Source organism: Alligator mississippiensis, chromosome 7 (genome assembly GCF_030867095.1).
Source record: "Alligator mississippiensis isolate rAllMis1 chromosome 7, rAllMis1, whole genome shotgun sequence".
Lineage (NCBI taxonomy): Eukaryota > Metazoa > Chordata > Crocodylia > Alligatoridae > Alligator > Alligator mississippiensis.
This window is the reverse complement of record NC_081830.1, coordinates 81147228-81160030: the sequence shown is the minus strand read 5'-3', so window position 1 is coordinate 81160030 and position 12803 is coordinate 81147228. Positions and strand designations below refer to the sequence as shown.

Below are 12803 nucleotides of genomic sequence, written 5' to 3'. Positions count from 1 at the left end.
TTGGGTAGGAAAAATAAGACAGCCCCCCCAATAATTATAGAATGTTATAACAAATTTATAATTTTCCACATCTAATTATTTGGAGGGGGGGTAGTCTTTAATTCCAAGGCACCTTGAATTCTGGTAAATATGGTATTTATCTAGCAATAATGCTTTTTTGTTAATGTGAGCTGTAATTCTGCATATGGAGTCCCAAAGCTTATGCAGATAAAAGTATCCAAATATGCACACCTCATTACATCAGAGTACCAGTTATACAAGTTTAATACAAAGATAACTAAAAACAAATGGAACCTGGTTTGGTCAAACAAAATCACTTTTCTCTAATAAATGTTTATATATTTATAATCAGAGAACAAAGCAAAAAATACTATAAGTTTATGACTTGAAAAATAATAAGATAAAAGATAACTTGAATTTGCAATAGTTTTACACTCTTCTAGGACATCTTGCTTCAACACCATGATTTTGCAAAGCCAAAGAAACATACAGGTTCTTTAATCCAGAAGCTTTAAAAGCAGGATACCCGAGAGCCTACTTAAATGTAAAAATATTTACAAAAATACCTTCACAAAAACATACGTGTCAAATTTAAAGGGACAGAATATAAACAGAAGTTCTTTAAGAATGGTAAGACCTGCATTAAAACAAGTATTAACCTCATTCTTGTATTACAGAAACAAAACCTCTCTACAAACAGGCCAGGAATCCTGAAGGGAAAAGCCTGGGAAATGACATACATGAATGTAAGTATTTCCTTCTGTATTAAAAACAGCTAGAAATTACTCTGTCTTCCAAATTTCACAAGTGTGAACACAATGCCATTCAGAATACATTAAGTACAGCATTTCAGTATTTCTGGATGTTCTTTTAAGACAACAATTAACAAGCCACTTTGAACTCCCAAAAGGTACTACCATCAGCTAATTCAGTAAACAAGTTTTATGTGTGTTTGACTACTTTTAAAGGTTTAACTTCAAAATTACTGAAACAAATTTCTTTAAATTTGGCTTTATTCTTGCAAATTTTCTATTAGCCAAATGCAATATTTCTAATTCAAACTTAAAGAAAAAGTTTACTTCAGCCTTGTAATTCAAAACATAGCCCAGGTGCCGTTGTTCCAAATTCCAAAAAGCAAAAAATCACATCCTGGATTATATGAAATCTGGAAAATGTTATCTCCAAAATAATTTCTGCAAGATTACAATAAAAATGCAGTGTTAAAATGAAAGCTGGAATATCACTACATATTAAAGGCTACAATCATATTAAGCACTGAAGCAATGATTTAAATCTTTAAAAACTTCTATACACTTTGACTCTCATACCAACTAAAAAGTATTAACCCCACTTTACAGCAGAGGAAACAGGAGTTACAAAAAAAAAAAAAAAAGATGTGTAGTAGCCAAGATCAGAAATCACCCGCTCAGTACAGATTTTTAATTTTTCCCCCACCAAAATAGAATTGACGAAGTTTAAGTTTCAGGTTAAATAAAACATTTCACTAAAATGGTTATGATAAAATGTCGATGCTTTTGATGACCATATTCTTTTCGGAAGACAGAACGTAGGAGAATTTTTTTTTTCCCCAGGGTCGTGACCGACTGTGACAAAGCAAGTCCTCCTGGCAGCACGGCATGCCTAGAAAATGTGGCATCAGGAGGAACTTCCCAGTGTGGCAGACCACTCTTGCAATGCTACACTTCTTGGATACCCTGGTTCTAGAAGGACTTCTCCATGTCACACAAGGTTAGGCTCCAGATCTTTGCAAAGGGGGCAGCAAGCAAGACTGTTAATTCTTTACAGTAAATAGTTCTTTATATAAGCCCCTTTAAACAAAGTGCTGTTTCCACATCCCAGCCCTATCAAGATACTACCAGCAGCTCAGGGTTAAGACAACACTCTGGCCCCTTCGGTTTGCGGAGCGGACAAAAACAGCAGCCACGTGGCAGCTGCCTGGCATGCACCGTCTCCAGGAGAGCTCATTTTCCAGCAAAGAAAAGCTTTCCTGCTTAAAAAACACCCCAATTTTGAGGGAGGGATTTGTGTGGGAAAGGTATACATGTGTGAGAAAATATGGTATTTTTGACTGACAAGACATTCAGTCCCCCCCCCCCTTCTTGTTTTTTTTTTTTACAGAAATACTTGACAAAAATTTGCATGGAAGTGAAAAATTGGGGGTATTTTTGAAAATATTTAAAGAAAATGAAATATATTTTCATTAAATTTCTAACCCCTAATTTCAATGTCAATTTTCAATATTCTGGATCATTCTGCTTTTCAAAAACACAGATTACTTACATATATTAGATGTACACTGTTTTAAAACTTCAGAACTTATAATTACTGTTAACAGATCTTCAGATTACTATTGACAGTATCTTGTCTGAACAGTCACACCCACAAAGAGAGTATACAAGCAAGGTAGGAAATATCAGGATAAACTCACCTCCACTTCATCTCCTTCACCTATTTCTTTCTTGATATCAGGGGGAGGTGGTAATCTGACTTCATTAAAAGGAACCTGGCGCTCTGGTTGCCAACTAAAAATGGAACAGATATTTGCAATGATCATTTCAAGAATTAATCTGGATCTGGCAAACACTAAAAGTATGAAGTGACATTTCATTCTTAAGAAATGTTAAGCAGACACTGTTCCCTCTCTCATGGTACTCCTTGCATCGCAGTTGTACCTAGACACCCCAGTCATGGGCCAGAACCCCACTGTGCCAAGCACTGTACCAGCACAGAACAAAAAGATGGTTCCTGATCCAGCAAGCTTGCAGACTAAGAACATAAATTTCTAAAAACTTTAGAAATAAACTACTGTTTAAACTGAGGAAACTCAACCTGAAAAGAAAAGTTATGGCTGAAAATTGTATTGTGCAGTTACATACAACAACTAATATAACTGAGAGGTGATCAGATTTTTTCCCCACTGTGTTCCTCTCTTCATGTATTTTACACCTCTTGCATATACTCAGTCCAAGTGTTTTCTTGTATAGCCAAAGAAGTTTCTTCTTTGTATTAATAGGAGCCAAAAAAATTTAATACATTTTTTTAAAGATCAGGATATAACATTTAAAGGGGCACTCGATCAAAGACTGTTATTAGTTAGTTATGCATTAGTTATTTTGAAAATATAATGTCTATTCTGTTTCTCTAAACTTCCTTCTTAAATACTCAGTGAGAAAACTTATTATTTTATGAGGTGCTTTCCCGAAGCCGGCTTTTCATTGCTCAAGCTATACAAGCATTCAAAAGCACTACAGATACATAGCTGGGCCTGGAGTCCAATCCTGTACACTTTGCATGCTAAAAACGTTTCTGTGGGTATTGTGTGTGCAAAGGAAATCTGAATCTAACCCTTAACAGTATATTTTTAGATCCTATCTATCAATCTTTTTTTAAAAGTTGTCTGGCAAACAGATTCATTTTAGGACAAGTCAATATTATGACAATTATGTTTTTTATATCTGTGGTTTTGGTAACAACTGTTGCTAAAAAGTTTCCAGAATGGTACCCCAAAACAGTCTAGTTTATGATTTTCTTCTATACATTGTTGCTTTTTTTTTTTTTTTTTTTTTATATATAATGTAACTGGGTCCATCAATGTATTTTGTCCAAGGAGATTCCCATTTCAGTGCACACATGCCTCCTGCATACAGGATCAGAATAATTTATGCCAAGAATCAGTCTCCATAACCTGAGGCCGAAAAGGAGTGACCACAACTGTCCCCCAGTTCTTTGTTCACTGGGACTCTAAGCTAGTAAAGACTCCAAAGAAAGCGATAAAAGAAAGGGCTGTGAGGCTGAATCTGATCCAAGGATTACTTAACTCTAAGTAACCATATACAGTGTTTTTCTGGATCCTCATCAGAATGGTTGGAAGAAGGTTTCTAAAGTTGCTGAAGAGTCAATGTAAAAAGTACCTGTCTGAATTCTGCCTGTGATCTGAAGGTCTGGGTCCAAAATATACAATTTTATTACTAATAACTCATTTTATTATTGTTTTAGGTGGCTATTTTGCAATAGCACCCTAAGCTCTAAAGTGGACCTTGATGTTAAGTAAAAGGAGTACACCTGCCATTTGAGAAAGGAGGTACATGTACTGACAGATATTCTGTGTATTAAGAGAACTTGTCCCTATTTTAAACGCAATAAAGTAACACAGTCAATAAAAACATCCTGTCCTATCTGAATCAAATAATATGAGGACCTTAACAATACACAACATTCACTTTCTTATCCCCAAGCGGCAGGACAGTTTTGGAAAAGAGAATCTATCAGTATCCCTGTTTTTTTCTCAATTTCTTCTAAACCAACTTTGGGTATAAACTTAAAGTGGTGTTTAGATCTCATTCTACCTCTAGACAATATGCTGTAGGGAGGGTCGGTCGCAAACTTGTAACAACGAGTATGAGAAAATTGTCAAAAGACCGAGTAACTGAAAAAGGCAGTCAGACTCAAAGCAGAAAACTCCTCTTGCAGAACAATACTGAAACCACAACAAGGTGTGAGCTCTCTAAATGGTAGATACATACATAATCAGAGGTGCGCCAATATATCGATCCATATCACATTGGCACCGATAAAAGGAAAATTGACATTACTGATCGGCAATCAGTTTTTTTGACCCATGTAGCCAATAATGTCATCAATAAATGCCACGTGCATGCACACAGCCAGGAATGCACCCCAGCAGCTTGGAGAGCAGCCTCCTGCCAGTAAGTCCATGGAGGGAAGGGGCATGGGGGTGGTGGGGCAGATCAAGGCCCCCCTCATGGTGAGGGAGAGAGTGGGGCTGGGGCAGGGGCAAGCACTGCCCAGCTGGGGCAGGGCAGAGCCACGGGTGGCTCATCCAGGGGGCACAGGGTGGGGGCAGCTCCTGGCAGCTGCACACACCCCCAGGGAGGCATGGGGCACGTGTGCCCTACACAGTTTTGTACAGGGCGAGTGTGGACTGCCTGGTGCAAGCTCGGGGCCAGGGGCTGTGCCTGCCTCTTCCCAGCAGGGTGGGGCTGGGCCAGGGCTGTGCTCAGGGCAGGCAGTAGCACTGGGTGGATAAGGGTGTACAGAAAATTTTGGGGTGACTGTAGCTTACCCCGTAGCCCCACCTGTCCACGCCACTGCCCTACCTGCCCACCCTGAACACAGCCCTAACCCAGCCCTCCCACCAAGAAGAGGCTGGCTCAGCTCCCCGCCCACAACAAGCAGCCCGCCCTCAACCCACACACAAATCCGGTAGACACATGCCCCCCATGTCTGCCTAGGGGTGCGTGCAGTGGCCAGGAGCTATTCCCCCTCCCCATACCCCCTGGACAAGCTGCCCGCAGCTTCACCTCCCCCGGCTGGACAGCACCTGCCTCTGTCCCAGCCCCACTCCCTCCCTCACTATGGGCACCTCAATCTGCCCCCCCGCCCTCCCACACACACTCCTTCCCCTCCAACAGACTTACCAGCTGGACACCGCTCTCTAAGTTGCCGGGCTGCATATTGGTAATCAGATTGGTATCGGCCATTGGTACCGGTCAAAAATATCTTTATTGGTACACCTCTAATAATCAAACCTTTTAAGAACTTGGAAACAATACAGATAAGTAGATACTGTAGAAAACTGAAGGGTGACATCCTAGTAAGGAAACATAAAAAGGCAAGAAAAAGGAATTCCACAAATATGTCAAAAGTATGAGGAAGACCAAAGAAACCATAGCTCCTTTAAGGAATGCAGAAGGCAATGTAGTTACAGATGATGCAGATGCAGGAAGGAGACAAACAGCCTAGAGTAGCAGAACACGTTAGGGATTACTTAGAGAAGCTAAATGCTTTCAAGTTGGCAGGGCTGGATGGGACGCACCAAAGGGTATTGAAGGAATTGTCTGAGGTAATTTCAGAGCCATTAGCCATCCTCTTTGAGGATCAGGGAAACCAGATTGGGTCCTGGATGACTGGAAAAAAGCAAATATAGTACCCTTTAAGAAAGGGAAGAAGGAAGATCCAGGGAATTACAGACCAGTCAGCCTGCCCGCTATACCTGGAAAGATCATGTAGCAGGACCTCAAGGAATCTATTGTGAAGCACCTAGAAGAGAACAAGGTGATCAGAACAGCCAGCATGGAATCACCAAGAGTAAGTCACATACGAGCAACCTGATATCCTTCTCAGATAAGGTGACAGGCTCAACGGAGGGGGGAGAGCAGCGGATGTGATGTACCTTGACTTCAACAAGGGTTTTGACACCGTCTCCTGCAACATTCTTATTAATAAGCTAAGGGAATACAAATTAGATGAAAGTATTACAAGGTGGATACATAAACGTCTGGATCGCGGGTTGGTAACGTTTTTGGGTCGAGTGTCAAAAACACCTACAACCTCAACTTGTAAGGTGTTGGCATGCCAGGAATGGAAGGAAGGGGAGCTGTGAGGGGCCCAATCCTTGTTGTGGCAGTGCAGCTTTGGCCCCTTTGCCGCTACCCTGAGGTGCCCATGCATTTGCTGCCAGCAACGAGCTGCTGCTGCCCACCACGGAGCACAGGTTGCTCACAGCAGATGGCAAGGAGGCTGCAAGCAGCTGCATTGGGGTCTGAGGGGCCCTGGCCCAGCTCACTGCTGGCAGCAGGCACATGTCCACCTTGAAATGGACAGTGGGGAAAGGATTGGACCCCTCGCAGCTTCCCTGCCATCCATCCCGAGGCTTACATACCAAGTGAAATGCCCTTATGTGTCACAATCAGGCACATATGAGGGGGGTTGCCTGGGCTGGATCATTGTGCTCAATGAGTAGTCCTCAATGGCTCAATGTCTAGTTGGGAAGAGTTGTAAAGTAGGGTTCCCCAAAGTTCTCTTCTAGGTCCATAATGTTCAACATCTTCATTAATGATTTGGACAATAGGATTGAATGCACACTTAGAAAATCAACATATGACACCAAGCTGTGTGGAACTGCAAACACTCTGGAGGAGAGGGTTAGTACCCAGAATGACCCGTCTGTGCTTACCCTTACTCCAGAGCAAATGGGGATCAGTGGCAAGGGTAAACACAAACACAGTGGAGCAGCAGGGTCCACAGCAGAGGGGAGTCCTGTGGCAAGGACAGGTAGCATGACACAGCTCTGCCACTGATTTCGTATGCCAGAACAGACCTCTTCATAGGTTAGATCCACTCTGTCACCCATCGGTTTCCAACCCAAAATGAAGAGATTGGCATATAGTAACTCAGAGGCATGGGTGATCCAACACTGGTCTCTTTTACCAAAGACAAGACACAAAGAGTAAAAAAGAAAGCCATTTGTCTCATCTTTCCTCCTGGTAGCAGCCCACAATGGTAGGGAGTGGGAGGGAATGGAAGAAATGGGTAACGAAGGGCAAAAGATTGCTGACTCTTGCTCTACATCATGACTTACAGCTCTGAAGTCTTTTCAAAAAGTCTGTAAAGGGAACTAGACTACTGCAAATATGAAGAAGTTAAAGTCCAATTGCTCTGAATTTGCCACTATACACAGTGATTTGTTTTTCTTATTCAATGGTTGCAGGGGTGTGGTTAAAAAAAAGGGAAGGAGAAAGTTCAGTAAGGACTCAAACCATAACTGAGATAAGCTCATATAAACAAAAGCCATAGGAAAGTAGCAAATCCCTCTGTCTAAATCAGTGGCAACGGAGGGCCAACTGCAGTCACTCTCCTCTGTACACTCAGGTGTGGGGCAAAAGGATATGCAGGATGCAGATACAGACCCAACAGATGCTGCCACTCAAAGATTTCAATGTGGTGTATATAGTGCTAATGCACACCTGAAATGGGTATCCGCATGGAAAAAATAATTAAGCAACACAGTGCCAAATAAAACATACATAATTCACAAGATGAATACACAATATGGATTTAATTCCTTTTTCTAGACAAAATATCCCTATTTTCACTATTCAAGGGAACTGTGTATTCCCCCATTAAAAATAAGTACTCAGGCTTCTAGGTGACAGTGAGAATAGCTAAAGCAGGGGTGGGCAAAATGTGACCCATGGGCCACATGCGGCCTGCCAGGCCATTCCATGAGGCCCGCAGGCTCCTAAAAAATTTTAAAAATTAATACAGGTCAGTCACATCTTACGCGGGGGTTATGTTCCAAAGTCAGTGGGTAAGGCAAAAATCGCATATAGTGAAATTGCGTATTACCATGCCAAAGGTGACTGTCCCTGCCTCCAAAACCGCCGCCGCAGAGCCGTGTTTAGAGCTATGTGGCCAGCGGCAGCAGCACAGTGCAGGGCGGTGGTGGGGATGGGCTGCGTGTCGCCTGGCCAGCACCATGCTGTTGCTGCCGCCCGGCGGCTGGCCACACAGCTCCAGGCACACGTGCAAACTCAAGCCCCGTCCCCCTCCCACCCCATGTACAGTTGAATTCGCGCAAGTTAAATGCGCGTATGATGCGACTGACCTGTACTGATCTGCCCCTGGCTGCCTGTCACGCAGCCCTCGATGGCTTGCCAAAACTCAATAAGCGGCCCTCCACCCAAAATAATTGCCCACCCCTGGGCTAAAGTGTGACAGACTAATAAAATCTTTTAGGGAGAGTAAAGCCCATGAACCTGGTAAACAAGATCTTTTACTATCAGAAGTCTAAACTAACTAACTAAAGAAAGAGCAGAGGGTAGGGTAGGGTGGCAGTCTCGAGACTGGTTCAGAGGCATGAGTGTTCACAGGCAACAAACTACTTCATCAATGCATTTAACAACGCAGGTTGTTGCTTATGAAAGCTCATCTCTCTCTGAACCAGCTAGTCCCTACAGTGCCACCCTGCCCTATCTTCTACCTACCTGGCTTCAAACTACCACCTCCCTAACCAAAGGGAGCTCCAGCACCAGACTGGAAACTGTGAAAGGATCCTTAAATATTAGGTGTTCTTTCACTATCTGTAAAGTAGTCATGATTTCAATGGGGAAGAAATTTAGCCTTGTACTACAGAGTTTATCTACAGAATACTTACTTGTTTTCAAATGCAACTGTGAGGGAATCCTCATGAACATCTTTGATAAATCCCTGAAACAAAAACATCGTTTAAGAATGCACTTGAACTCGTTTAAACATTGGCAGTGAGACAAAAACATAGAAAAGAGCATTATACATTTTAAAACTAAACTGAATTGCAAAACTGCATCACTAACATGGTCCAAATTTAGGGAAACAGTTAAACACGTCTATCAGTAACCCCATTAATTTCACTGGAACTACTCATGCTTGAAGTTAGGCATGAGTTCAAGAAGCTTATTGAACTAGGGCCTATATAAAGAATGGCCCTAATGACCAGGCAGAGAGGAACCTTAAACCTGTTTACAACTGAAAACTCAATTTTTTTATCATTTGCACATTGATATGCGATACAGAGTTTATAGTCACAAAAGTCAAACAAGTAATAAATAAGATCCACCCTTCCCTCCTTTTTTTCCAGGCAGCAGGACTGATCTTTGGGAAAGACTTCTTATGTCAAGAACCTGAGCACAGGAGACAACTTGAAACAACTATGGCTATTTGCCACATGCCCCCTAAATTTCAGCCCCTTATCTTGTTTACTAAAGTAAGCCATATTTTTAAAACATGTTGAAAAGGATTAGAGAAATTTCTCCGACTAACCCTCCTCTCATTAATACCTGCTCCGAGCTTAGGGTTATACAGGTCTAAGAAAGACCAATCATTTGAAAGTAACTAGAGTCCTATAGCTGTGTTAATGTGCGCCAGAAAATTCCTCTCTTCCCATCTGCTGAATCACAGCACAGACAGAGGTGTACTGCTACGTTGGTTGCACAACGGATCAGCACTGATGAAAGGAAAATTAACATTATCAGCTATTGCTTTTTTTTGGCTTGTATAGCCAATAATCTCACCAATAAATAAATATGCCTTCTGGCTGGGGCTCCCGGACACCACATGCATGGCACACAGCCAGGAATGCAGCCAGGAAGCGTTGAAAGCAGTGCCCTGCAGGTAAGTCTCTGGAGGGAAAGGAACCCCGGGGGGGGGAGAAGGAAGGGGCAGATCAAGGTCCCCACAGTGAGGAAGGGAGTAGGACAGGGGCAGGGGGTGCTGTCAAGCCAGGGGAGTGAGGTGAAGCTACAGGCAACTCATCTAGGGGCACAGGGGCATTTCCCTACTGCTGCGTGCACCCCCAGCAGAGGCATGGGGGGGCATATGCCCCCCCCGAGATTTGTGCATAGGGCAGATACAGGCTGCCCACTGTGGGCTCAGGGCTGTCCACTCTGCTGCCTTTGCCCTGGGAGCCATGCGCTGGCTGTGCATCCCCTGCCCACCCAGTGGCAGCAAGTTGTGCCTCCTGCTGCCAGAAGTGCGACAAGCGCACAGCTCCCGGGGCAAAGGCCGCAGAGTGGAGAGCCCCCAGCGGGCAGCCCACCTCTGCACACGCCCCGCTCAGCTCTGCTCCTAAAGCCATCCCCATGTTTAAAAATGGTGGCAGTGACACTTGCTTGTCAAATGAGTTTTAGTTGTTTAGTTCAAGTGCCCCCGCTGCCATTTTTAAGTGCCAGGACACCGATCGCCTGGTTGAGCCACCCGTGGCTCCATCCCACTCCCTGCTCCAACTCCAGGGTCCAATTCATTGCCCTAGCTGGGCAGCATACCCAGCACCTGCCCCACTCCCTCAATCTGCCCTCCACCCCCCCCACACCCCTTCCCCTCCACAGACTTACCTGCAGGATGCTGTTCTCCATGCTGCCCACCTATTCTCCTGCAAATCAGCTAATGGATTGCAATCAGCTGATATGGCTCGTGAATAACTGGGTTGGCCAATATAATATGGCTGGTAAATAATCAGCTATTGGTATCAGCCAAGAAAATCTTTATCAATGCACCCCTAAGCACAGCCAGTGCATTAAGTCCAAGGAGCAACTGGCTTCTAGGAGGTGGGGTGTGCCAGCACACAGAACAATGGGCACTAGTGTCAAGATCCTCTATGACAGTTTGTCACTGCAGGGCCCCTCAATAGAGCTCTCTCCTCCCATGACCTGAACCTGCATGAAGAACAGACTTTGCTCAAAAACTTGTGTTCTGCTGTCCCCTAAAATGGTCTCAAACTCCTCATCAGCAACATAGAAGGCTGACTTGTATTAAAGGCATAAGGGTAATGGTAATCCCTGAGGAGGCAGGTCAGCATCAGGTGTTAAACCCACCTTTGCTGAACCACCTGGTGTGCTCCTAATAAAATAATAATCCCCTTCAAAAAGAGTTGCTTGCAGCAAAAGAAAGGAAATATCTTCCCTCTGTGAAAGCTGAGAGATGACTGAGGAAGGTGATGTCAATACAGGAAAATGGCCAGCAGGAGTTTTCAGTTTCAGAAAATACAAGTGCTCTCAGTCAAATGGATTGAATACACCTATGTATAAGCTGTGACATCCGGTCTAAAGTATTAACTAGTGAACTAGATATTAAAATACTTTCAATTGTAAAATGTAATGCAATTAGCAGGGAGAGCAAAACGAAAGCTTTTAATATATATTTAGTCTGCCAATGTTCCTTTAAGCCCATCATTGCTATTATATTTTAATCAATGGAGCATAAAAATATAGGCAGTAAAAAAATATGCAAAAAGTTCTTATTTCAACTGATTTGCAACATTACAAATCCCAGCACCATGGAACAAGACAAGACAGAGCATTATCTGCTTCACTGTACTTAAAAGGAGTCAAGCAGTTGAAAGATAACTTACCACTAACTAGAAGTCCAATAGCATCCAAATAAAGGGATCTAACCATTATCAGTTTATCACAGTCTACAGGTACTCCTCACTTAACGACCTACCTATTTAACGACCGTGCGGACTTACAACCAGCTCTCCGAGCAGTCGGTACTCCGAGCAGGAGGTCATTAAGTGAGGAGTACCTGTATTGTGGAAACGGTGCGCCGCAGGTTCAGCACCGCAGGGCGGACAGCTCCCGTGCTCGCGGCCTGGCTCCAAGCTTATCGACCAATTCGCTTAACGACCGAGTCGCAGGAACAGAACTCGGTCGTTAAGTGAGGAGTACCTGTATTTACTTTCAGCAAAGAGTTTGTGCCTCAGTGCAAGTTTTTGCTTCATAATCTTGCTTCATTTTGTAATGGTTTTAAATCGTATTTGTAACATCATACATAATCTATTCCCATGACAATTACTGAATGGTGACCTTTCTGTGAGCACCATAGCTCAGACACTTTAACCTGCAACCTTATGAAGATGAGTATGCGAAGCCAGCAACAAGTAACCCCACTAAACTAAAGCAGATTACACACACATGTACAACTGCCTATTGTATCCAGGTCTGTGACATTACCGAAGGACCAGATAGGAAAAAAAGGGCTGTTGTATGTAAGTGATAAGAATAAAAATAACAATTTATCACTAGCATAGACTAACATTTCCTGCAATGATTATAACAAAATTTTAAGTAACAACTCTGAAGCTATTTTTATTCATAATGGATATGCAACCACAAGCAAATGTAGGAAATCAGCTGACTTACAGGGAAAGAATTTGAGAGAACCTTACACATATAGCAACCAACACAAAATACCTTTTCATTTGACTGTAGTAACTTCAGGACTTGTTTTAAACTCCCTCCTACATCTACAGCTTTTTCAGTTCAAGAATAACATCAAAGTGACCCTCTAAATCAGTCAAGCTTTTAGCCAAGTAGGCCAGATGAGTGGTGTGAGACTGGCCCACAGCCATATCGAGTCAGGAGCCTGGCACCATCGCCTGTCTGCCCCGAACGCTGAGATTGGACCCGAAGAGCCTAGCACTGCCCATGTGTCAGGACTGGGCCACA

General features: G+C 43.2%; 1 protein-coding gene across 6 annotated transcripts in view; it reads right to left on the bottom strand.

Annotated features, from left to right (window-relative positions):
- The window catches only part of FXR1 (FMR1 autosomal homolog 1), a 65196-nt gene that overhangs the window by 35460 nt on the left and 16933 nt on the right, over positions 1–12803 (bottom strand). For 4 of the 6 annotated variants that reach the window (XM_059731176.1, XM_014606217.3, XM_014606216.3 and 1 more), the window contains exons 2-3: positions 8978–9030; positions 2450–2543 (exon numbers count right to left, since the gene is read on the bottom strand). In XM_059731176.1, coding sequence (XP_059587159.1) covers positions 2450–2543; positions 8978–9030 — 147 coding nt within the window. Of the gene's footprint in view, positions 1–2449; positions 2544–6034; positions 6082–8977; positions 9031–12803 lie in introns of those variants that run through there. The other 2 variants (XM_059731178.1, XM_059731179.1) reach the window with 2 other exon arrangements.